This window comes from Syngnathus scovelli, chromosome 3 (genome assembly GCF_024217435.2).
Source record: "Syngnathus scovelli strain Florida chromosome 3, RoL_Ssco_1.2, whole genome shotgun sequence".
Lineage (NCBI taxonomy): Eukaryota > Metazoa > Chordata > Actinopteri > Syngnathiformes > Syngnathidae > Syngnathus > Syngnathus scovelli.
Window position 1 is genome coordinate 13,698,211 of NC_090849.1, and position 25,826 is coordinate 13,724,036.

Here is a 25,826-nt window from a genome sequence, read left to right on the forward strand (position 1 = left end):
CGGGCACTCCTCACTAAGGTCGTATCACCCTGGCCATCCCACTGGAAAAAATATTATTTTTATAGTGTCATTACTTTTGTTACTTATAAAGTTTATTTGAGAGTTATCATTCATTTCAATAGTCTTTTTGGGGTAATGTATATTAGCAAATAGAAATGTAATGCAAAACAATATCCTATTACAAGCATGAGCGTTGGGGTCAATTCCTACAATGCAAAGTGTGAAGAGCCGCAGCGGTGCAAAGGATGGCAGGGAGAGCCAGGTTTCTTCCAACCCTCCAGCGGTGTCAAAATCTGAATAACAGCCCGAAGAGCCGGTAACCTGAACTTCAAAATAAAGCAAAGCCGGACTGTGGAGGGTCTTTACTTTCCGAACATGAATTCCCCAACTCTTGCTACCGTACAAAACATTTACACATTTCTCCCCAAATGCAGACTTTATCCTTGACCTATCGTCGTGTTTATTTTATATTTGTTTTATTTTTACAGCGCTGTTTTGTAGGGTTATTTTAGAAACTGTGGATTGCTTCAATAAAAATAGTCTAAACATTTGTTGTGAATACGTCAGTTGATTGCAACGTGGTGTAGCAGACGCTTCACGAGATAATTTTCATATTTTTTCCCCTTGGTTTTACGGACTGCTTTTATTTGCGAACTACAAACCGGAAATGGCCACTGTTCCTTTTTCAGTTCGCTACCTAGGATATATGCCCATCCACTCGTCTGAAAATTAAGGGGGGAGGTTTGGATTTGCACGGATTCCCGTTCTTGAACATTTTTTTCCCAGCAGGACTAGTCCCAATAACTTTTGAGAATCTACTGTCTGCTGTTTTCACGCGAGGAAATAACACAGACAACAATTAATTTGATAAACTTTGGTCTTTTTCCCCCTGGAGGTGAGAAGACTGAGATTTATCGCGAGTGAAGACGCTGAGATCAATGGACGACCGAATTACTAAAGTTTGCCAACATTGTTTGTGTTAGCAGCGTTTTAAAGAATACCAGTGGAAATAAAATCCTGGCTGTATCCCACGATACATCTATCAGCTCAAATCCGTTTCATCCTCCGGAAGTTTTGTTCCGCTTTTCCCTCTGGTCTTTAGTCTGGCACGCACGCGATTTTCCCTGGCCAAGTTTGGGAAAATATGCGCGAGCTTGTTAGCTAAACTTCCACAGTTGCGACCAAAGTGAGTGTTGCAGCTTTCACTCATTACGTGTGGATATTCTCCATTTTTGGAGGTACTTTTTCTCCCTCCAATCTGGGCCAAGGAGTGTTCTTATCAGATTTATCAGACGCTGGCTGGCCCGCCAGTAAGGTGAGCTTCTCCTTTTCTTATTCTCCAAACACGTTTTTATTGTATGTTGACGTGCTGTGGGGTTAGCATTGTTCTCCCGCTGCAATTTGAGATCCTACAGATAAGGGAATTTTCTTCACAAGGAATGCACTAATGAATTATTTCCTTATAGCCTGGACACTTCTTTTTTGTAGCTCTTTCAACAATTACATGCATTTATATACGTAAAACACTTTAGCACTACAGATTTGTACAAGTTTCCTGACATATTTTTGTGTCATTGTTAACACATTGCAAAGAAATGCTACAAAGTGACCATAATCAATACATTACTTATCTGAGCATTTGAAATAGAGGAAAAGGGCCTTTGTCATAATATAGTGACTGTGTAACGAAATCAGGGTATCTCTTAGTTGGTGTTGATCCCCAGAAATAAAAAAAAAATATATATATATATATATATATATATATATATATATATATATATATATATATATATATATATATATATATATATAAAACCTATCCCAAGACAATAGTAACATGTCTAATTAGCCACTAGACAATGTTATTAGCGTATCTAAATTCATCTACTATCCAGTACCGATAAGTCAATCAATTCAGTTGCTACTATGCTGTTTTTCCAGCTACATTGTATCATTTTAATGTGCTTCAGTTGTTTGTCTTTCTTTTTGTTTTAATATTTATTTTTGCTTTTATTAAGTTGTTTTAGGTCACGTACCCGTAATGAATTCCGTCCATACTAAAAACATTGTAAGGTTTTGTTAGTCAGTCACCAAAATTGTTACACAATCAGTTCCCTGATGTGACAGATGTGTAGTGACGTTGGTTGACTCCTTTTATTTCACACCACATTTTTCCATAAAACTTTGGGACACATATAATCGAATCACTCCTATTTTTAAGATTTTGATGGTATGATGTAAAGTCAATATTGCACTTGTGTGAATTGAATAGGTATTGCAGTATCTGTTAGAAAAATCGCTATTCAATCGTTCAACTTCAGCCCTACCACTTGCCACTTTTTCATTGACTATCTACTAATAATGTTATTTTTAACTTTCCATACAGAAATCCAAACATCTTATGCTCTAGGCTCACAGTGAAAGGAATTTGTGATGTAAATGTGAACCAAATGGCAATGTGTCAAGCAGCTTGACACTGATTGTTTTTACATTGAAGTGTCATCTCATGGAATGCTGACGATAATAGATTTGTCAGGGGAAACTTTTTTTTTGCACAAGTCAAGTGTATATCTTTGCTTTAGTAAACCGGTATGATACTCTGTCGCTCAACTGAAAGAGTAGAGATAACTGAGTAAAGGAATTAGGGAGTTGAATTTTTTTTATGATTTATGGATGACAATGAACACCAATTATGGTGTAGGCCTTGTTGTTTATGGGTTAGGCCTGTGACTTTTAGCTTTGTCAAATAAATCCTTTCTGTTGTTTTAATTTCATGATCCGTTATAAAGAAACCTTTCTTTAGGACTTTGTAAAAAAGAAAAATCCAATCTTTTTGTGTGTTGAAAACATTTATTAGCAGTATATCTGTGGTCATTCAAACAATTTTTGGCTTTAGAGACAACTATATATTTTTTATTTTGTTTTTGCTATTGCAATTTAACGGATGTCAATTATTAGCAGATTTTTGGCTTTAAAGAAAAATAGATGTTTTGTTTTTGTCAATGCAATTGAATTGGCGTCAATTAATCACAGATTTTCTGTGTGTGGCCAGGCCCTGCCCTTATCTCTTATGAAATGTGGAGGTCCACTCTACTGTGCTGTACTTTATTGAGGTGATTTGAGGGGATGTTCTTTCCAGACAAGTATTGTTTATAATTTCACTTTTTTTCCATCTTTTCCAGCCAGCTGATACTCAATTAACAAAATATACATAATTTTGTGTTTAAGTGTATGAAAGTTAAAAAGCAAATTCCATGATCCAAAACTCTCTCACTGGATACACATTGCTTTGGCAAGGGTTTGCTAATTTTGGACTTAAATTGGTTAATAATTCAGATGGGTGTTGGCAAAGTCAAGTTGGAGAGTCTACGCTGAGTGTGTATGCATAGTAAAACACACTTTAGTTTGACCCCTGCTCTCATGGAGACTGAAAATGACAGAGCTTTGTGTCATACTTTGGACAAGCGACTTCCTCCTTCTCACTGCTTGGTCGCTGTGGTGCCAAGGGAACAGGGACCATGCGGTCTTACCGCAGAAGCACTTTCTTGGAACCATCCCAAAGAGTGAGTCACATCTTACGTAGCCGCAATGACCAAGCTTCTTCATCACCCTTGGTTCCCTATGGGCCAGCTCAGCTGCTGGAAGAGTGAAGTGTTCTCGGAAAGTGAAATGAATTGCTGTAGGGGGAAACAGAGTGCCTTTTTTGGGAGATAAACATTCATTGGTGATTAACACTCAAAAGAAACCGCATCTGCATCAGAACATTGCTCTGGGTAAACAAATAAAACCGATTAGGGTTTTGACTCACATGTGACATTATTTGTTGTTTTCCTCTTAGCTTACTGATATACTGATATTGATCGGTGACTAATCATCGTCGGCCGCTGATCGTGATTTTGAATCACTACAAAAGTGCATAAGAAAGTTGCAAATCACACATAATGTTGATCCTTCAACTGTGAGACAATGTCCACGTTAGTATTTTAGTCGTGCTGTGCTGACTGTGTGCACCAGAACACGGGCTAACTAACGTGTATTAGCCACAACACTGATCGGCCAGCGGACCCGGGCATTGACAATTCTGGTTCGCTAATACATCTATCAATGAAACGTCAAAGTGGGAAATAAGAAAAACTGTATAAAACAGCACTGTCTTGCGATTAGATTCTTGCGTGATGTCAAACCTTGATGTCTACTAGATTTGGATTAATCCTGCAGCCTTAATAGAAATGTAACCTTTTTTTTTATTCAGATTAATTAATTGGAAAAAATAACTCCTACAGATTAATTGATTATTCAAGAAACATTGGTAGTGTTAGCTCTAAAATGTAAAGTTTTACACCAAAACCACATGATCTGTATCGACCCATCACATTCATGGACGATTGGTATCAGCGGTATAAAACCCTGCCCAGAACCTCCCTACTCACAGCAAAATTATTTGAATTATTTTTTTAAACAAAGAACTTTTGTTTCCAGCTCTCTCTGCTGTTGTTGGACATCCCCGCAAATGTATCTGTGTGTTTTGTTGTTGTTGTTTTTTTGCCAAGTCAGTGTAGGGGAGCAAATTGTCATTGAGGCTCTTGGTGTTGGACCAAAACCAAATGTTAGGTAATAGATCTTGAAGTGTGGAAATGATGTCTCTCTACAACGGTGTCACATGACACGCTGTAGTTTTTTGTTCTTTAACAGATTCCTCAAGGGGGTAGGGGCAAGTGTTAATCTCTGAGGCCAGATGCTAGGGGGTGATGATGCAAGCAGATGTGCATGTGTAGGGGTCAGTCACAGTGCTCCATTTTGCAGGACATAGTTGGTAAAAATGTCTTGAGAAAATACGATGACAAATTGCATGAGTTTATATTCTGTGGTTACTCAAAGGTTTTGAAAATAAAACATTTAAGTCCATCAAACTACCAAGATGTTTGGCCTGTGCAAGACTGACTGACTGCATTTCTCATCAGTGTTTATGAAGAATAAGGCTGTAGAGTTTTAGTACCTCCCTGAACTTTGTACACATTCCGAGTTTTTTTCTCTACTTTCATATTCTCATTTTTTGTCACTACTTGTCCTCTATTACTCTTTTGCTCCTTGCTGAGTTGTAGTTTTAAGACACTCGGAATGCTCACACATTTGTGCTCCTGTTTTCCGCAGTTTAAATCTACAAATGACCTGCTGCTGATGCCCCAAAGTTCTGAATGGAGTTCCTGTCGCAGAAAAGCCCCCAATTGTAGCTCCCTCAACAGGATGCTGATGAGGCCAAGTGTACTTGTCTTTCTGGCTTTCTTTGCCCAGGTTTTAAGGACACAGTGCCGCCCCGCCATTCCTGATGAAGGTAAGTTTGTGGGATAACCCCACACACACACTTTGATTCTTGTATTTTTTGAGTTGATTGAAGTGAACTCCTAAGATTTCCAATGTGATTGAAAAGCATTCATGAAGTGACGGGCTTCCGCACAAAGCACGATGTCACGTGGTGCAGTGTTTACGAAAGTAAATAAAGGCCCACAGTTAAACGCTCATCTCATTTCTCTATTTGCAACATCCTTGCTCCTTGCACCTTGCTCCTCTGCCAGAAACTCCATCGAGGACACAAGGAGATTGGCATAGGAGCGAGGCGGCAGGAGGTTGAAATGTTTTGGGAAAATAATAGAATTGCTCTTGAAATGTAATCATTGCATGGAGACATCTATTAAAGAAAATGTCACCTCATTGGCATTGCTGAATTACTATCACCACAAATGACCATTTTATACTTTATGTTTCAATTAAGATTATATTATATCATATGTTCATTCATGTATGTAAAATGACCAAGAAACTTATTACACTATACCCTCTCTAACTGAGCCGTACCATATTGATTTGAATCGTGATCCCACTGAATCAAACTGAATTGAATCATTTCACTTTAAAATCGAACCATTCTTGAATCATACCACACCAAAAGTATCAAGTTAAGGACTATACCTTAATGTGGACTAGGGGTTGACTGATATGGGTTTTTCTGTAACTGATGCCGATATTTAGAGGTCAAGGTCAACCAATAATTGATATGAGCTGCCGATATTTTTGACTAATTGTTAGGGCCGATATCTCGAAGTTGTGTGCTTTATATATTGAATATATTTTCAAAATGAAGTGTAAAAGATCCAATATCATTCACTAATGTGATGTTGTTTGTTAACGGATTGCTTACTCGTTAGCAAGAATCAATCAGTCAAAAGATAGATAAATAACTTTGTCATGTTTCTCAGCCTTGTATGCAAAAGTGATTTCTCATATTGACTGTTAACGTTAGACGGGTTTAATATGAAAATAACTGACGTTATCGGTCAAACATACCACTTTATGACGCTAATTAAGTCCACTTTTACTCACAATACACAATAGATTCTTGAGATGAATTTTCATTGATGCGTATTCGTATAATAACGTATTCCAAACGTTTTGGTTTGGGGTCTTTCACTAAGGAAGCCGGCAACAGCAGCACTGCACCATTTACATGCCGCTGGCTGACTTTAAATCGGCGCTACTATACACAAATATCGCCGATGCCAATGAATTAAAAAATAGCAAATATCGGCCCGATATATTGGCTGACCGATACATCGGTCTGATATGGACTATTTTTACACATTTGTTTCTGACAATGTTTAGTCCTGCCAATTGTAATGTTATGATTTTCTACGACGTATTCATTATCAACTCCGTCACTTCCATAAGAAGGGGAGAGACATGGTGAAACCCTCTAAATGTACCTTTTGGATAGGCGGCATGACCATAATAGACATGGGTAGAATACTTTGGGTGTTGACATCTCAAAGTCGGAAGTGGGAATCCGCAGAGAGATATGATCGGTTCAGCATTGTAATCAGAATAATGAAGCAAGAGGGGCTCTCCACGGGCTTAAAATAAATTTCTGAAGGTTGCATTTAAGCCAATGGTGGGACACGGTGAAGTAAATGAGTCCCATCTGTGGCTCAAGGGCAGCCCTCCCACAATTTTAGCTCCTGTTGTTCATAGTAAAGAAAGAAAAATCACTGAATGCATGAATTCACTGAAATGATTCATCAATGCCTTACTTTCTAAGAGGAAAATGGAAGAACAATGCTGTGCTATAATTAGAAATTAGGTTTTGGGGGAATGATTTTCTTCCAGGTGAGCTATAGGATAACTTCCTATTTACGTGGGGAAGTGTGAGACACTCCTCAGTTCTTATTCACCAAATGGCTAGGTATTATTTATGCGCCTCTGTGCTTTTCCTGCTGCCCCCCCACTGACTTAAGCTTGGGAATGCTTCATTTTTCTCCACTTCCCTACTGGGTGACGGATGGCTTCAGCTGTCGACAAACAATCACAGCAGAAGCATTTGGTTTCATTCCTTTGTCTTGAGAAGGGAAACAAAATAGTTGCATGGAAATTAGTATCTCGTACCATAAGCATGTTTTTTTTATGAGTCTTGGGGCTTTATGTTGCGATGCTCACATAAGAAAAGGCTTTTCCATTTTCAAATTAAATACACCGATTACCTCCAGAGGCCACTTGTATGTTCAATGGTTACAGATGATAAGAAATGTGCTTAGGTTGAACATTATTATTGGTTGCAGTTGCTCTTTTTCATTTTTTTGCTGCAGTATTTAAACCAATGTTTTTTAATTTGTGCTGTTCAATGGATGCTTTTCAAAGAATTGCTTCTTGAATTGTAAGGTTTTATTCTTAATGGAAGTGAATGCTCATACTCTGCATGTACAATGGAACCTTGGTTCAAGAACGGCCAGTTTATGAACAAATATTATACAATAAATTATGAAATATTGGTCAAGTAGGATTCTTTTCAACGCTGTGTCAAACACAGGATCAGTCTGTCAATGCTGAAGGACACAGAGAGCAAGGGTCCTCACACCAGGAGACACCATTATTGAACCCACCTGAACTGCAGCTGTGAAAGGTTACCACTGCATCATCCTCACGCCCGAGAAAACAAGCGTGGAGATGGTGGAAGTCCTGAGAGTAGTGGAGCCAAGATTGTCCGTACACCTACCAGCACTTGCGTTGACTCTCCAGAATTCCATGTATGGAGTTGTATGGCGCCTGAAGAAGGAAATCCCCAACTCCCACATCCTATCATATCAGTATCGCAATCCGAGCCCCTGGTTCACTGCAACACCAGAGCTGGAAAAAACATTTGGAGAGAAATTGGACTTGTATTACATAGAAATCTGTAAGGGTTCATGTGACTTACATTTCTCCTGAAGTCCGTATATGGGGTACTTCCCTCTGCCGTTTATCCGAAGTCCAACTTTTACATTTCGGCAAGCCGACCTCTGGGGGTTGTCTCGCAGTTATCCATAATTGAGGTGCCTGTTACATACTTGTATTCTGTCGTTGACTTGGCAGCAATAGTGGCCGCACGACGCAAAAGTCGTCACTCAAGTTATATTTGAACATTTTTTACAGTGGAGAATGAGTTTACTTGCATATTCACTCCAATGGCTGTTCTTTCCTACATAAACAATGAAATAATGCTAATCTGCGTTTTCAAGCGAGCGTACTAAATCTTTTTACCTCCAATTTAGACACGACCCCAAAATGATGCCACATTGTTTACAAACTCTAAAGATGTCCATTAAGAAGCCCTACAATCTGTTGTGGCTCCATGAAGGCTGTTTGACATTTATTTTAATGTGAGAGACCGAACAAATTAGTGCCTTATCCAAGGTTCCACTGTACCTTTAAGACTTTTATTGACCAGTCAAAAACAGTTTGTCTTATTTTAATGTTTCGTTGGTCCACTACTCACTATTGTCATGAGTAAAAGCAAAGTCATAGCAGAGTCTCAATAAGAGCTGCCAGCTACCTTGATTGAAGGAGAATCCTTAGCAAAATAAAATGTTGAACCAATTTATTCACGACTATTTTGACTTGTAGTAAACTGTTGATAGCTTTGAAATCTTGATCGTAAGGACAATCCTTTCGTAAGATACTACTTATAGTCAGAGCAATAAAATGATTTGCTGAAGTGATCTATTTCGTTTTTGAGCTGCCCATTTGACTTTGTGGTGTGAAGCTAAATGTTGTTCAGCTTGTTTTAAATGACAATAGAAAAGCTTAAAGTTTAACTTTGCCATGCACAGAAATCCTCGTCGCTCCCAATTGTTAATCCATGCTAATTGTCATCAGCTAATTTAGCAGTGAAAGGGTCGCTCCATTGGAGAGCTTTCATGAAAAAGTTTTTATTTGAATTTTGGGGGATTTGCTAATGGCCATTGTGCTATTCTTGTGCTTCCTGCATGTCCTGCCTTTTGTCTCGAATCAGTCCCTTCTAATCATTGCCCGCCTTTTCAATCTCTTGTGGCTGCTTAACAGAGTACCACTACAGAGTCTTGACCAGCCAGCAGATTTTGCTGCATTTAGCCATCACTTCAGTGCGAGCAGGAAATCCCAGAAGTCATTCATGCAGCATATTGCTTCCTATCGCATAGCCAGAGTGTGTTCCAACGACTGGCGCCAACTCTTCCTTTCACACCAGTGAACTTTTTTTGGACCTCTCATTGTAAGCTTGTCGGCATGCTTACATCTTCACATAAATTCCTTCAAGGATTTCAGTTATTAGGCTGATTTTAAACGGTGTCAATCATTGTCTCACCAAATAGTTTGAAGAACAGTCCAGATCTTTAATCTAGTGTAATCCAATCATAGCGGCGGCAGGAGGCTTCACAGAGATCAAACATGCTCATATCCAAAATAAATATTCACTAAGCTTTATACTTGACTTAAGGCGAAGAGTTGAAAGCAAATTCCTGTTGCGTTTTGAGTTCATGAAATTTCCACATGAGCCTTTTTTTTTTTAGTTAGGTGCGTTTGTGTTACACTCAATGCTATTGTCCCTGAAGCACAAGTTCTCTGGACTGTGGGCTACAATAAAACAACACCTTTCTTTTTACAACTTTTCTGGGCGTTTTATGATGTCTGCTGCCAGATTAACAGATGGTATGTTGACACCGTTTTATCAGTGGCATCTCCGTTTAGAGGGCAGTAACAGGAACACATCGAATTGCCCTCACACAAAGCAAAAGACTTTGCTTATGCTTTGGAAGGCATGCACGTTGGATCACAATAAATGTCTGCTTTGACTCTTTGGTTGTGTTTCTGAGGAGAAAGTTGATCCTACCCCCTGGCCCCTTTTCCTGCTGGGATTAAGGGCCTGTCAGACATATGCGATCCAGGAAATACCTTTACTAGGCCCAAGCGCAGTCACCATAGCAACTGCTAGTAGAACCTGCCACTGCAGGCCCTCACTTGTGCGCGCTCATGTGTACATGCTAACTCTTTTGGGCTTCCTGGCTACTATTGTGAGGAGGGCTTTGTTGGATGGTGGGAGGTGTTGTTGTTGTTCTACTTTAATATGTGCTCGTTGTTGTGATGAGGTATGTTTCGAATTACTTTCTTACTCGCGACTTTGTTCTTTTCTGACAAAGTACACGTTTGGGGTCATGCAAAGGACTACAAGGTGCCTTTAAAAAGTGTTCGCCATGTGGCAATTTCAGAAAAGTTGCCCAGTGACGCTTCCTACCTTTCTAAACAAACAACACCATTGTGACTGTGTGTCAACATAATTCGGTTACTCCCTCCCTCCTGGGCTATGTAGTAATTTAGAGCAAGGGGGGGCTCAGGTGTCCTGCTCTGTGACGCCTTCCCTGCTCTTCATTGCTGTAATTGAATTTTACCTTCCTTTTCCGAGTGGCTCCTCGCCTGTATGCCGATCGAGCCCCATTTAAGAGGCAATTTAATTTGGGGAAGAGGCACCACGGGCCTGGTGCCAGAAGGAAATCGGGGAAGGTCTTTTCAAGTGTCTCTTGGTTATTGCTGTATGATTAAAGTACATTTTTCAAATGGACGACCTCATTTTTGCGTGGTGTCTGACTGATGAAGGAAGTCACCATCAGTTGTATTGATTCTGTGGATTTGGAGGAGTTTTTTGCCTGATGCTGGTTAATTCTTTCTTTTATTGTTTCTTTTTGGAAATAATAACATAAGATGAACTGCTAAATCAAATACCATTTCCTGTCATTACATTTAGTTGCCTTGGAAACGCAAGCGGAGCTTTTCACCCTCTATCTTGGGGATCGTCTGGACCTAAGTTGCTTGACCAAGGACTCCCTCCATGCTGTCAACTGGACCAAAGACCACGTGGTCGTAGTAGATGGAGAACACACACACATACGCAATGGCCAGCTGGAGATTGAGACAGTGGAGCTGGCGGACTCTGGCGTCTACGCATGCATGACCTTGGGCAACCACAGTGTCTTTTTCAACGTCACAGGTATATCCATGAAACGGCAACCAGAAATAGTCATGCAATCATTGTCAGTGCACTAAAATGCCCAAAACAAAATATTTCTATTCACACAGTTGACACCCTGGCCTCGTCTGAGGATGATGATGAGGATGAAGAATCTTCTTCGGAGGAAGCTAAATTATTAGGCAGTCAAAAACTACTTCGTGAGTTGCCTTAATTCTGTTTACCTTACTCGTGCTGCTGTATTGGCCAATCATCTGTACACATTGGAATTCACACGTTGAACAACTTTCTTGAGGGTTCAAGGTTCAAAGATTGTGTGCGCTCATGTGTGTTAGTGTGAGAAAATCATCACTCTGACATGTACGTTTGAGACTCATTCAAAGCTTTATCTGTCATTTTAAGAATACAATTCAAAAACTGATCAGCTTTCAACATTTTCGAGTATTGTGACCTTTATTTTATTTAAAGTATCGATTACCTGTGTTTCTCTATTTCCTTGTTGTAGCAATGGCTCCACAGTGGGCTCACCCAGAAAAAATGGAGAAAAAGCTCCATGCTGTCCCTGCCAGCAAGACTGTCAGATTCCGCTGTCAGGCCAGTGGCAACCCAACACCTACACTAAAATGGTACAAGAATGGAAAGGAGTTCAAGAAAGACCATCGAATTGGAGGTTTTAAGGTCAGAATTGTTTTTCCAAGGCTGTTGATCATCATCATCATTTGATCTTCTACAATTTATAAGTCTAACCTCCTTTGACATGTCGTTACATGTTCTGGAAGTTCAAACAGGGGTCCTCCTCACAGGACATCAGTAACTCAGTCGTATGTATTTTGATCGTTCTAATGTACATAGTAACTCAGTGACCCGGATCCCACTCCACACAGAGCAAACACAGAGCACATCCTTTATTTAAGCAAGCTGAATTCATAATTGTTTCACTGTTGGTCAAGTGGGAGTTTGGACTATTCAAGATAAGGCAACTGTCTCCAATTTCCGATTGAAGCAATTGCCAGATACTTTCTGAATTTCTTTTGTGATAGCGCCACATTACCAGTATTTAGATCACAAAGGGTCAAGTAAATGTTGAACTCAACATTTAAAAGGTTTTTGAAATTAAGTCATTTACTTTTTCACACATGAAGTTTGTTTTTAAATGGCGCTTTTGTTATTGTCCTGTAATAACCTGGGCAGTATTCATGATCCAGTAGCATCTGCATATTTTTCCATTTACACATTTAGAGAAAAGGAATTACACCCGCCTCCTCTTCCTTCCCCTTAATGTCTGCTATTTCTAATAAAGAATGATATCGGCTGGTTTAGCCTATATCTAAGTCGAAGTCTTCTTCCTTCCCAGCTGGGACACATTTAGGAGTTTCCTCTCAGCTGCCTGTTCCTTGCCTCTTTGCCCAGCCTACAACAACCAGGCAGCACACCTTGCCATCTGGCTGCTGCTTTTTCTTTCTTTCTTTCTTTCCTTTTTTTTTTTTTAATTATCATGCTGCAAAGTTCCACATTGGTGGTTCAGGATGTCTCTCATCTCACTCACGCTTGCTTTTATCGCCAGACTTCTATTGTTCATATTCTGTATATCGTGTGCTTTGAGACGTGCTGGAAGAAGAAAATAATATGGACCACATGTATGAAATCAAGCACGACACATCTGGCAGCAGGCAGCTGGATTCCCTCTTGTGTTGGCTAAATGAGGGAAAACGCATGGCTCAGTCTCTGTACGATGCATGTTTGATGTTGCCATTGCCTTGAAGGTCTGTTAGCTAATCACGCAGTCCTGGTCTTGGCAGATTTATGAAAGAAAAATTATTGCTCGAAATGAAGCAGGATCCAAGAAAACATTCTTGTTTTGTCTAATTGCCGTAGTTGTAAACAAATACACAGCCACAGGCAAAATGTATGATATAAGTAGCGGTATTTACGTGTTTTCCTTGTGATGCATTGAGACTCAAAACAATTCATGTAATCTTACAATCGTACATCTTCAGAAGTACTGTTTTTATAGTATTTCATGAACTTCCTGAAGATTTTCACTATTCTCTTGACTGGCTTTCCTATAATTTTTTTATGGATTCTTGATAGAACTGGAAAGCCTTTAGTTGATTACATTGCTGTGGATGAAACTCTTTTCTCCGATGCCTAGGTTCGTGACCATGTTTGGACCATCATCATGGAATCTGTGGTGCCCTCCGACAAGGGAAACTATACCTGTGTGGTGGAAAACCAATATGGAAGCATCAATCACACCTACCAGCTGGATGTTGTCGGTAGGAGATGTTTCTAAAAATGATTTACAACAGAGTTTCTTTCCTTTTTCAAGGGTGTGGATTTTTTTCAACTAGAACCTAACAATACATTGACAGGGCTAAATGTTGCACTGTTGCACTCAACCTTTATTCTTTGGTGGACTGGCACAAAAGTTAATTGCACTATTTTCTACCACATCACATTGAATGTATAGATTCAGCAATTTTATAGATTCTGCTGTCTTACGTTTTCGTTTTGTAGGTGTATAGTCTTAAGAATATTGAACATTCACATTGAAATGTTGAATAATACATTTTTAACTTGGCTAGTTCGAAAATGAAAAAGTACAATAAACATGGGATTTATTAACAAAAAAAATCATCAAGCATATACACTGAACAAAAATATAAATGCAAAATGAGAGTACGTACATATCCACATCTTTACATGGTTTTATCTTTTGGCTGTGTTGCAGAGCGCTCTCCACACAGGCCCATCCTGCAGGCTGGTCTGCCCGCTAATCGCACTGCAGTGGTGGGCAGTGATGTAGAGTTTGAGTGCAAGGTCTTTAGCGACCCTCAGCCTCACATCCAGTGGTTAAAGCACATCGAGGTCAACGGGAGCCGCGTCGGTGCAGACGGCTTACCGTATGTCCGTATCCTCAAGGTAGGAGCTCACTCTGATTGTCTTTCCTTCGATCTCTCACACTACTGTTTTGATCTTGCTGAGCAGCTAAATGTGTAAAAGGATCAAGCCTATTGAATTGTCCAAAAGTGCTCTTGATGAAATACCTCCAAGACATGCGAGTTCTGTGTTTGAGCTGCACATGACATTGTTTTACTTCCAGCATTCTGGGGTCAATAGTTCGGATGCTCAGTTGCTGACCCTCTCCAATGTGACTGAGGAGGACAGTGGACAATATATATGTAAAGTGTCCAATTATATAGGAGAGGCCAATCAGTCGGCCTGGCTGACTGTCACCAGATTTGAGCCCACAGGTAAACATCACGCAGCTGTACAGGACTACACAGAGGAGACACTTCCAAGACCACCTGGATAAATTAGGGCCGTACAACAGGAGACACCCTCAGCTGTTTCTCTCCTCCCACCCTCCCTCCATTTCCTCCCACCCGCTCTCCTGCCTCAGTGCTCCTGACTGTAAATGACGCTATGGAAAATTCCCAGCAGAACAGTTGAAAGTGTTTAGTCTCAGGTTTACATTGGACCTATTTTCAATACTCACTCCTTCCTCTGCCTCTACCTACAGCCCCTTTGCCATCTTTCCGCGAATTGTGCTCCCTTGACCTTTGACATGCTCACACTCTCTTCACACTCTGTGTGTGGACTCCCTTTGGTTATTTTCCTCTTTCACAAACGTCTAGTTGCTTGTCTACTGCTCACTGTCCACAGACAGGAATGTGTGCCCCAGTGTGAGTGTGACCTGTTCTGCTGTGGAGTTTTCCATGTTGCCCATCTTGTGCATGGGGAGATGAAAGTGAGGTTTTCAACATGGTGATGGGTTGGGTTTAGGCAACCAGATTCAACCTAACTAGCTATTCCACTAACAGATTCTTGTCTTGGAGGGGGGGTTCTCCCCGACAGGTCCTTGACTGTGGCTTTAAGTCATCCCTTTTTGGGCAAATGGTGTTTGATGTAGGAGGAGGAAACTCTCCTCTGTTGCTTTTCCCTTTCAGAATTCTTTACTCATGGTTCCCTTCTTTCTATTGGGCCTCTTGTTGGGTCTACTTCCTTTATTTTCTAGACCGCTGGCCTTAACACCACGGACAAGGAAATGGAAGTCCTGCAACTGAGAAATGTGTCTTTTGATGACGCTGGGGAGTATACCTGCTTGGCGGGAAATTCTATCGGGTTCTCTCATCACTCTGCATGGTTGACGGTGTTTGAAGGTATCAGTGGTTCTGCCTCGCTCTCCCCAAGTTCCCCTCCTTTTCCTTTACGTCAGCCTGTCTGTCTTCACGTTTGTCAGAATTTGAATCAAAGGAAATTCTGTCAAAATGTGAGGGGGGACAAATGTAGTACTTCACTTCCTTTCCCTCAGCATGGCTCCTTCCTTAACGTGCGCCTCGCTGTGCTTATATGAGAATGCCAAACAACTCAAACTACCTCAAACCTTGTCTGGGAAACAAAACATGGACTAAAGATGCAAAAATTAATAACTATTTAAAAATCAGGCAGTAAAGAAATGAAGAATTCTTTTTGGCTTTGGCCAGATTTATTTTTAAACGGGTAGTTTGGCATCTCTGTTCAGATTAATAGATGTTTGCTTTTCTTTGACAAGCGCTTTAAATGACATGTACGCCTCGTGTCATTTCCTGCTGCGAGTCCTCCGGCCGGCTCTGATAATTGGCTCTCTGTACTTTGTGTGTCTCATTCCTCCGTGTCGGAATGGGCATTTGTCCAATTATCAAGCTGCTTGTCAGTCAGCCTCTTAACACAAGTGCAGCTCACTTGCGCAATGCTGGTGTTGGTGATGGGTGTAGCAGCACACTTGGTTTGAGATGCAAAGCACATCAGTAGTCCTATGTTAGACAAGATTCTTATACACGCACACATGATTCTTATACACACACACACATGATTCTTATACACGCACACACACACACACACACACACACACACACGTATTTAAGAATTTACACTATGCAATATAATGATACGCAGTGCAGTGCCATCCCAAGCTAATGTGTGCCTCATTGTGGGTTACTGGGTGTGAATACATCTTTGATGCTCCTTTTTATTGAATGGGAGGATAAAAACAAGATCTCATTAAGTTTCAGTTCTATATTTATTTCCTTTTAATTCCATGCTTATATTGGCTCTTTCATAAAGAATAGCAATACACAACATGTTTAGTGAAAATTACACACGTAATTCAACTACATGTGAGCTTATGCCTTGTGGCACTAGAACATTTAAAGTATGCATGTCCCTGTATGTGCGTGCGTGTATTTGTGTGAAGCGTGCATGCATAGCCAAAGCGTTGTGTGTGACAACCACGTTCTTGCCCTGGTTTTGGCCTCTCCCTCTTTAAATGTTAATTGGGTTATAATTCTGCTAAAATTCAAATGTTCTAATACTAAAACCTAAAAATCGGCTTTTTGGGGTTTACTTAAAGTATCTGTAGTTTAATATGCCTGTAGCAGTGATGATAAAGTCCCATTTTCAGTGTTTTAGAGGAGTGGTGTCAAAGCGTCTGTTTTTCGACACAATAGCTTGATTGGATGTTTGTGTTTGTGGTGATGTGTGAAAGTGCTAATGAGCATGTTTCAACAATTAGGTACAGGTCTTATTTAACAGTTGATGTTACTACTCCCCATGTATAGCCATGCCACACTATCCTCCGGCCAACCACAGGTACGTGGAGGTTGGCATCTACTGTGTGGGCTTCTTCTTCATCGCTGTCATGATTGCCATCACAATCATTGTGAAGATTCGCACCTCCTCCAAGAAGAGTGACTTCAACAGTCAGCTGGCTGTGCACAAGCTGGCTAAAAGCATCCCTCTGCGTAGACAGGTAACAGAAAGTAGATAGGGGGTTTGGAACATTTTTACCCTTTCCACTCCTTTCTCTCACAATATCCATTTTGCTCATACCTGTATGAGTGTGTGTCTATGCTTTAAATCTACTAAAAGCATGCTTCCATAGATATTGTCAAGAGTCCAAGTTGTGTATCAGGTAGGTATCGTGTTTTTCTTGAACTAGTGGTACAAGTTAGTCAACAAGGTCTAAACAGCAAAATATTTGTTTTGTTTCCCACTGCTCTTGTCTAAATTAGTTTAGGTAGTCATCTGTGTGTGTTTCCCTATGAGGGGATTAATGTCAGGCTTCTTCATCTCAGGTGTCAGTGGACTCTAGTTCCTCCATCCACTCTGGTGTGATGTTGGTTCGACCATCTCGACTTTCCTCCAGCGGCTCTCCAATGTTGTCAGGGGTGTCTGAGTATGAACTACCGCAAGATCCCCGTTGGGAGCTTCCTCGAGATCGGTATGTACAGAAGATGACTTAAAGATGCCATGCCATCAAAATCCTCATTTTACCACTCTTATTTGGCATAATATGGGTCAACGTGAGTCTGTGACATGGCTAAAGGGCATTCGCTTTGTCACGACTGCCAATTGGTGGCAATGATATACACAATGTCCTGAAGTTAAAAAAAAAAGATAAGAAATACAAGTTCATTTTTGATAAATCCTGCTAGTAATACCAGCACTGTACCAAAAAGAGCTTCTACAACAAACATACATTTGAGCTAACTACATAACTTGACATGAGTCGGACATTTAAAGGACAAAACTGAGCTCAAAATCTATTAAACATGATAAAATAACACTATTTAAACGGAAAATGTGCTTACCCATGGTAGAAGAGCCAAAGTCCTGGAAATAATGTCCAAGCGTATCAGTCTGAACAAAAGCATGGCGGCCATTGTTTACAAGTAGCTCTCTATACACATGGTTGTTATCGTGTGAACTCAACTCTTCAGCAATGCATCCATTCCGCAGTCAGTGTGACGCAGTTAGGCGTTACCCTACAAGAAAAAAAAAACAGAAGAAAAAATACACGGCATTACATTTACTGAAAGTACTATTAGACTAAAAACACATGACTCAGTGGTGTGAAAGAAAATCGTACTGTCTAAACCTATCAGTGTATGGATGTAACTTCATGTAGCCTTCCTTTTAAATGTCTTTCTTGCAGACTTGTTCTCGGAAAGCCCCTGGGCGAAGGCTGCTTCGGTCAGGTGGTGATGGGAGAGGCACTGGGTCTTGACAAAGAGAAGCCAAGTCGTGTGACAAAGGTTGCAGTGAAAATGTTGAAGTGTAAGTAAGCCCTCTTTTACCACTTAGTATTATCTGTAACTGTCATCGGTTGGAATATATATCTCGGATTAGTGCAGCAGCCGCAGACCTCTGTGCCTGTTAGATCACTAACAGTAAACAACAGTTCAATTGACCGTGATGGGGATTGAACAAAAGAACCGTTCATTGTCTTGAATCAAAGCACGAGATGTGTAAGAGCTATGCTGCTTGTTTCAAAGAATGTCCTATTCTTTTCAAGAATATGGTCTAATTCCCCTTCATGTCATCTGTTTGTGTTTCCCTCCAGCTGATGCCACAGAGAAAGATTTGTCAGACCTGATTTCAGAGATGGAAATGATGAAGATTATTGGCAAACACAAGAACATCATCAATCTGTTGGGAGCCTGCACACAGGATGGTAAAAGCCCCCCACCGCAGAAAGTGGTTTAAATCAACAGATATGATGGATATTAAAACAACAAATATTTCCAGTCATCATTTTGCCCATTTTTCTGCAGGTCCTTTGTACGTGATTGTGGAGTTTGCGTCCAAGGGCAATTTGAGGGAGTTTTTGCATGCGCGGCGCCCTCCAGGCATGGAGTACTGTTACAACCCAGACCAAGTTCCTGTCGAGAACATGTCCATCAAAGACCTGGTGTCTTGTGCCTATCAAGTGGCCCGAGGCATGGCGTACCTGGCTTCCAAAAAGGTAATACAAGCCCAACCTGATCAGTCTAAAGAAACAGCATTTACTCAAACCTCTTCATAATGTATAATAACCCCCCATTGGCATCACTCTAGTGCATCCACAGAGATCTTGCTGCTCGTAATGTTTTGGTAACGGAAGACAATGTGATGAAAATAGCTGATTTCGGCTTGGCAAGAGACATACACCACATTGATTACTACAAGAAGACCACCAATGTAAGTAGTTTCATCAGTTTGGAGAAACACGTTTGAATTTGATGAGCAAAAATAACTAGAAGGCACATGTTTTTTCCCCACAGGGTCGTTTACCGGTCAAATGGATGGCTCCTGAAGCACTGTTTGATCGAATATATACACACCAAAGTGATGTGTGAGTATCATATCGCTGTATTTTCTTTATTCTGTCCCACTGCAATATGGTGAAAACTCTTGAGTTCCTGTGCTTGTCTGCAGCTGGTCATTTGGCGTTCTACTTTGGGAAATCTTTACTCTGGGAGGCTCTCCATACCCCGGCGTCCCTGTGGAAGAGCTGTTTAAGCTGCTGAAGGAAGGTCACCGCATGGACAAACCCTCCACTTGCACCCAAGAGCTGTAAGGAAATTATGACTTCATCTGGCATTTTACCCTGGAATGTTTGCAACATATCCAAAAACTGGAGAAAATTTGGGACCTTCACTGGTTGCCTGAGGTTATGTGTTGGTCTCTGTTAGTTTGGTAGTTCTAATTTGTTACAAAGTCACTTAATCAGCGTGTACAACAGTTTTAGGTGGAAGGTGCAGATTGAGGAATTTATTACTATTTGCCCTTTGAGACACTTCATAATAGTGCACCCCAGATTCAAAATCTTAGGTCATCCTCCATTAAGAAGTGGTCTGCCACCCAGCAAACAAATGAACAAACAACTGCTATTTTTTGTTGTTCTCTTGTGAGGGTGAGGTGTTGCTTAACTGCTTTACACATGTGGAAAGCCTTATTTGTGAAAAAAAAGTATTGATTTTCTTTACAAAACACATTTTGTCTCGATCACATTCAGATGTTTTTTAGATATATACATGGCCCCAAAAGATATTTCATAAAAACGATGACACCCCCCCCCCTCATGTGAAGTCACTTAAATTTCCTTTGAGCAGATGTTATTACAGCAACTATTTACATACCTGAGGTTAACAGGCCAAGATCTAAAAGTGGACTATTTAAGGTCAGTCTCTCAACTCTGACAGGTACATGATGATGCGAGATTGCTGGCATGCTGTGCCCTCCCAGAGGCCAACTTTCAAGCAGCTTGTAGAGGACCTGGATCGTTGTCTTGCCATGACGTCCAACCAGGTCAGTCCTTTCCTCATCAAGGGTGAGAGCAGCAACTATATGTGTCGTGGAAACAAAGGTTTTCATAGTGAGTCTTTCCCGCATACAGGAGTATTTAGAGCTGTCCGTGCCATTGGATCAATACTCCCCCAACTACCTTGACACCCGCAGCTCCACTTGCTCTTCTGGCGAGGACTCTGTCTTCTCCCACGAAGCTGGTGCTGAGGAACCGTGCCTCCCAAAGCTCCCTCCCCATTCCAACGGAGCAGCCATCAAAAAACGCTGATACCTCATCACCAGTCAGACAAACATTGACATTTCTTCCACTCCCTGCCTCGTGCAGTTGTGCACTCTTCTTCCCTAAAATTCCCAAAGATAAAGCTAAGGACCGCTGCTGCTTGGTGAGACAGGAGCTGAGAGACACCTCAGAGAATTTGTTGGATCTCAAGGACCGCAAAGCGCAGCTATTTCCCGATCCTGGTGGAACGATGTTTACCGGGGCACTTTCTATTATCAAGAGTGGAAGTTTGTCACGGTGTTGAAAATGGGTTTCCCATTCCTATGCAGGACAGGGCCTTTTTTATTCATTCAGTTCATCGGGATAACAGTTTTGCTTTAAAGACTAAATACCAAGGAACTAGGACCATGGTACATTCCGCCATTCACTGTCTTCTTGTAAATACTGCCAGAAAAATATGAATATGTATATGTATGTATATACCGTGTATGTATGTATGTGTGTGTGTGTGTGTGTATATGTGTATGTATATATATATATATGTATATATATATATACGTATATATATGCATACATACATACATCGACTATACTCTTATTTTTATCACTAATAGATTTTACTTTTGTAAAGTGATTGATTGACCCATTCTTGAGTATAGTCCACAGGGGAGATATCACATGACTATTTTCCCCCCCAGAATTGATTGCCCTCATTTTATATTGTAACCATCAATACAAAATAGAGTATTTTTTTTTATTTCTTTAACATGGTTTTCAATATTACATCATGCATATCAGTGTACCAGTGATATTTCCAGGTGCTCCATTCCACACCAAGATGAATATCAGTGTAACTGATTGTGTACGTGAGTAAACTGAATTTTATACATCTTGCCCAACTGTCGACATGTAGTTCCTGCTTATAAAAGCCACCTTAATTAGCTTCAGTATATGTCATGCACTTCCTCTGTGCATGTATGTTGTGTAATTCATTTAACTGTATAAGCTTTAACCATGACGTTCATCTTCTGCCAAAAAAAACTTCTGATGATGAGATGTGGAACACTCATCCTCATAAATGGTTAACATGAAATAAAATGCTTCTTTTTTTTTTTTTTTTTTTTAATACAAAAGCTGTTCAAGAATGAGCTGAAGTGTGTGTGTGTGTGCGCGTGTATATATATACACACACACGTAGAATAGTGTCAATTCCCCTCGAGTTGCTGATTAGATTTGATAATGTGCTGCTGACATCAGCAGATGCGTGGGATCCATGGCCATGGTACGCAGTAAACATGATTTATGGTCATGTGAATGGCTTGACAAGTGTTAGAGCTACACCTCCTTCCATCAACCACACCAACCTTGATGCTTGTATCACTGGTCTGGCTTCCTGCCATAGACTGATGCATTACCTGGCTTGCAATCTCCATGCAGCCAGTTGTAGCAAGCCACACCATGCGGGCAGCAGTTAACCTTTTTTAAAAGCCAGCTCTTGAGAGTTGGGGTCAGTGCAGATGGCCTTTGATGTGTGATATGTTTTAGCAAATGACTTGGATCTTGAAGACAATTATGCTTTAAAATCAATCACTCAGGTTACAGTACATGGTGGCTACCAGTGGACGCTATAGGAGTCAGATAAACACATGACCTCATTGTTTTGGGGGTGAAATGTTTTCCACGCCTGGAAACAGGGAGCAATAAAAGTCCCCTGTGCGTTTTGTGGTTGAGGTGATTCTGAAGGGCTCCATATAAGAATAGGAACAACAAGAGAAATCTTGCTTTATGAGCTGCTAATGGTGCACAGGCGCTATTTGGCAAAGGGTGTTATCACTTTGGACAGATGGCACAGGAAGAATTTTTATTGTCAAATATCATCCAGCACAGCAACAGTTAAACTGTTAAGTCAGTTGACGATCGTCATCCATGAATGTGTACTTTGTATAATCATTTTTGGGAGGGAAACATCGTGGAAAGTGTTTGGTGTCTCAGTGAAAGACTAAAAAGGCTATGATAGAGGCAAGATCTTGACTCGTAATTTGCTTAGCAACCAAATTTAAATCTTATTTTTAGTGTGTACTACATCGTATGCCAGTTCAAGTTCATAATGTGACTTTAAACGAAGCATGAATCTCCTAGAATGGTCATCACTTACCATCCTTTTTTACCCCCTCAGGTTTGTGAATCGGCTCCCATCCATTGAGGCCTGAAGGCTTTGATTCATGCCAGGTTTGCCTTACGTGTTCATTTTCGAGAAAGCACCCTTCACTGGTGATGAATAACTCTCCGTCACCCCTACATAAGAAACACTTGATTAGTCAGGATGTGTGTATGTCTGTGCGTACGAGTGAAGCAGTGGAACAGAACTTACACACAAACAGGTAAAAATACAAGTCCCCATTTTGTCATGCTTCAAATCAAGCTAAATTAATGTCTCAAATACATTTTTTTTTTAAATGCCAACCAAAGACAACTCTTGCACTTGACCATAGAAATAATTTCAAATATTGAAAACATTAAGATTAAATATACTATATCCATTTATAGAGGGGGTGATTAAGGATAGGCTTGGGGGTAAACTCAAGGCCTGGGGGCCCAGATACGGCCCGCCACATCTTTTTATGTATTCCTCAAAGACAAATTGTGCATTAAATTCATGCCAACGCTAAAATTACAAATTGGTTTCACCTTTAAAAAATAGAGATATAGCAATTTTTATTAGCAGTCATATTTTTAAAACATTTGAACAGTTTTTATCAGTCTCTGTTTATATATATATAATATGAGGCATTCATTTATTTGGGTTGACAATTATAATGGGCATTCAAAGTAAACTGACTACGATACGGCCCGTGACAGAATGAGTTCGACACCCCTGGAGTAAACAAACATGCATTAGATGAAAGTTTGAAGTCATGATACGGTAAAAGGCCTTTCTAATTAATCTCTTTTGGAGAGAGAGGGAGCCCTGAGTAAGGTGCAATGGTGACGTCAACCCATTGCGCACCTTCTTCTCCAAATGAAACCATTATTCTTGCGACAGAGGACAAATGGTTTAGCAAAAGTGATAGAGAGTAGAGTGGCAGCAGCATACAAATTGAACCCATGAATATCATCCTGGCAAACATCCATGTGCAAAGTGAAGTGTATATTTGTGCCTATATGTCTCCTTCCTTGGCTATGTTAAACTTTGGGTGTACGTAAATCCTCCAGTGTCACAATGATCTGCATTACTTGTTTAATTCATAAAAATAAATTATCTTGTATTAGTTTACCCTGACATATATAGTTGTATTTGACTCTAAATACATGAAGGAAAAAAATAAGAATACCATCATACAGATAGTACTTGTGGCCGCTGTTATTTGCAAATGAGCCAAAATAAGTAGCAGACGCCCGATGTGGGTCTTGAACCCATAACCCTGAGATTAAGAGTCTCATGCTCTACCGACTGAGCTAAGTGGGATTTTAGTGTTGAGACTTCGTTTCTTTTTTTTAATTTTTTTTTTTGATTAAGGTATGGCAGATTAAATATTGAAACCTGTCCGACAAGCGGCAGACGCCCAATGTGGGGATCGAACCCACGACCCTGAGATTAAGAGTCTCATGCTCTACCGACTGAGCTAACCGGGCTCTTCTATATGAGATTTTGTTTTATTTTTATTTTTATTTATTTTTAAATCGGGTATGGCAGATTCAACATTAAAGCTTGTCCAAAACGCAGCAGATGCCCAATGTGGGGCTCGAACCGACCCTGAGATTAAGAGTCTCATGCTCTACCGACTGAGCTCACCGGGGTCTGTTGTGTTGGATTTGTTTCATTTTTTTTAAATAGGGTATGGCAGATTCAACATTAAAACTTGTCCCACAAGTGGCAGACGCCCAATGTGGGGCTCGAACCCACGACCCTAAGATTATGAGTCTCATTCTCTACCGACTGAGCTAACCGGGCTCTGTTGTGTTGGATTTGTTTCATTTTTTTGTTTTTTTTTAAATAGGGTATGGCAGATTCAACATTAAAACTTGTCCCACAAGTGGCAGACGCCCAATGTGGGGCTCGAACCCACGACCCTGAGATTAAGAGTCTCATGCTCTACCGACTGAGCTAATCGGGCTCCTAGTGTTGAGACTTTGTTTCATTTTTTGGGGTTTTTAAATAGGGTATGGCAGATTCAACATTAAAACTTGTCCAACAATTGGCAGACGCCCAATGTGGGGCTCGAACCCACGACCCTGAGATTAAGAGTCTCATGCTCTACCGACTGAGCTAACCGGGCTCTGTTGTGTTAGATTTGTTTCATTTTTTTTTTATTTTTTTTTTTTTAAATAGGGTATGGCAGATTCAACATTAAAACTTGTCCAACAATTGGCAGACGCCCAATGTGGGGCTCGAACCCATGACCCTGAGATTAAGAGTCTCATGCTGTACCGACTGAGCTAACCGGGCTCTTTCATATGAGATTTTGTTTTATTTTTAATTTTTATTTATTTTTAAATTGGGTATGGCAGATTCAACATTAGAGCTTGTCCAAAAAGCAGCAGACGCCCAATGTGGGGCTCGAACCCACGACCCTGAGATTAAGAGTCTCATGCTCTACCGACTGAGCTAACCGGGCTCTCTTGTGTTGGATTTGTTTCATTTTTTTTTTTTTTTTTAAATAGGGTATGGCAGATTCAACATTAAAACTTGTCCCACAAGTGGCAGACGCCCAATGTGGGGCTCGAACCCACGACCATGAGATTAAGAGTCTCATGCTCTACCGACTGAGCTAACCGGGCTCTGTTGTGTTAGATTTGTTTCATTTTTTTTTTTTTTTTTAAATAGGGTATGGCAGATTCAACATTAAAACTTGTCCAACAATTGGCAGACGCCCAATGTGGGGCTCGAACCCACGACCCTGAGATTAAGAGTCTCATGCTCTACCGACTGAGCTAACCGGGCTCTTTCATATGAGATTTTGTTTTATTTTTAATTTTGATTTATTTTTAAATTGGGTATGGCAGATTCAACATTAAAACTTGTCCAAAAAGCAGCAGACACCCAATGTGGGGCTCAAACCCACGACCCTGAGATTAAGAGTCTCATGCTCTACCGACTGAGCTAACCGGGCTCTTTTATATGAGATTTTATTTTATTTTTATTGATTTTTAAATCGGAAATGGCAGATTCAACAATAGAGCTTGTCCAAAAAGCAG

At 40.4% G+C, this 25,826-nt stretch overlaps 1 protein-coding gene and 10 non-coding genes across 19 annotated transcripts; 1 reads left to right on the top strand and 10 right to left on the bottom strand.

The window, feature by feature from the left end:
- The first annotated feature begins 701 nt into the window (after window positions 1–701).
- On the top strand, window positions 702–21,744 carry fgfr1a (fibroblast growth factor receptor 1a). 9 transcript variants are annotated; one of them, XM_049762279.2, is made up of 19 exons: window positions 702–1,315; window positions 5,152–5,332; window positions 11,081–11,323; window positions 11,413–11,502; window positions 11,808–11,980; window positions 12,082–12,123; window positions 13,455–13,578; window positions 14,034–14,224; window positions 14,406–14,556; window positions 16,903–17,099; window positions 17,419–17,564; window positions 18,279–18,400; window positions 18,687–18,797; window positions 18,898–19,088; window positions 19,181–19,303; window positions 19,387–19,457; window positions 19,541–19,678; window positions 20,308–20,413; window positions 20,502–21,744. In XM_049762279.2, exons 2-19 carry the CDS (start codon window positions 5,179–5,181, stop codon window positions 20,676–20,678), a joined length of 2,550 nt encoding a protein of 849 aa, XP_049618236.1. In that variant the 5' UTR covers window positions 702–1,315; window positions 5,152–5,178; the 3' UTR covers window positions 20,679–21,744. The 9 variants fall into 9 exon arrangements, with proteins under 9 accessions (XP_049618236.1, XP_049618237.1, XP_049618238.1 ...); XM_049762280.2 differs by having other exon boundaries at window positions 16,903–17,093; XM_049762281.2 differs by lacking the exon at window positions 14,406–14,556 and adding an exon at window positions 15,321–15,465.
- Window positions 21,745–24,023: 2,279 nt separating this feature from the next.
- trnak-cuu (transfer RNA lysine (anticodon CUU)) lies at window positions 24,024–24,096 on the bottom strand. Its single transcript has one exon. It is a non-coding gene; the product is annotated as a tRNA-Lys (tRNA).
- A 94-nt stretch (window positions 24,097–24,190) lies between these two features.
- Window positions 24,191–24,263, bottom strand: trnak-cuu (transfer RNA lysine (anticodon CUU)). The gene has a single exon. It is a non-coding gene; the product is annotated as a tRNA-Lys (tRNA).
- Window positions 24,264–24,509: 246 nt separating this feature from the next.
- On the bottom strand, window positions 24,510–24,582 carry trnam-cau (transfer RNA methionine (anticodon CAU)). The gene has a single exon. It is a non-coding gene; the product is annotated as a tRNA-Met (tRNA).
- A 90-nt stretch (window positions 24,583–24,672) lies between these two features.
- Window positions 24,673–24,745, bottom strand: trnak-cuu (transfer RNA lysine (anticodon CUU)). The gene has a single exon. It is a non-coding gene; the product is annotated as a tRNA-Lys (tRNA).
- An 89-nt stretch (window positions 24,746–24,834) lies between these two features.
- On the bottom strand, window positions 24,835–24,907 carry trnak-cuu (transfer RNA lysine (anticodon CUU)). The gene has a single exon. It is a non-coding gene; the product is annotated as a tRNA-Lys (tRNA).
- A 97-nt stretch (window positions 24,908–25,004) lies between these two features.
- Window positions 25,005–25,077, bottom strand: trnak-cuu (transfer RNA lysine (anticodon CUU)). The gene has a single exon. It is a non-coding gene; the product is annotated as a tRNA-Lys (tRNA).
- Window positions 25,078–25,173: 96 nt separating this feature from the next.
- trnak-cuu (transfer RNA lysine (anticodon CUU)) lies at window positions 25,174–25,246 on the bottom strand. The gene has a single exon. It is a non-coding gene; the product is annotated as a tRNA-Lys (tRNA).
- A 90-nt stretch (window positions 25,247–25,336) lies between these two features.
- On the bottom strand, window positions 25,337–25,409 carry trnak-cuu (transfer RNA lysine (anticodon CUU)). The gene has a single exon. It is a non-coding gene; the product is annotated as a tRNA-Lys (tRNA).
- Window positions 25,410–25,499: 90 nt separating this feature from the next.
- On the bottom strand, window positions 25,500–25,572 carry trnak-cuu (transfer RNA lysine (anticodon CUU)). Its single transcript has one exon. It is a non-coding gene; the product is annotated as a tRNA-Lys (tRNA).
- Window positions 25,573–25,668: 96 nt separating this feature from the next.
- trnak-cuu (transfer RNA lysine (anticodon CUU)) lies at window positions 25,669–25,741 on the bottom strand. The gene has a single exon. It is a non-coding gene; the product is annotated as a tRNA-Lys (tRNA).
- Between the last annotated feature and the right edge of the window lie 85 nt (window positions 25,742–25,826).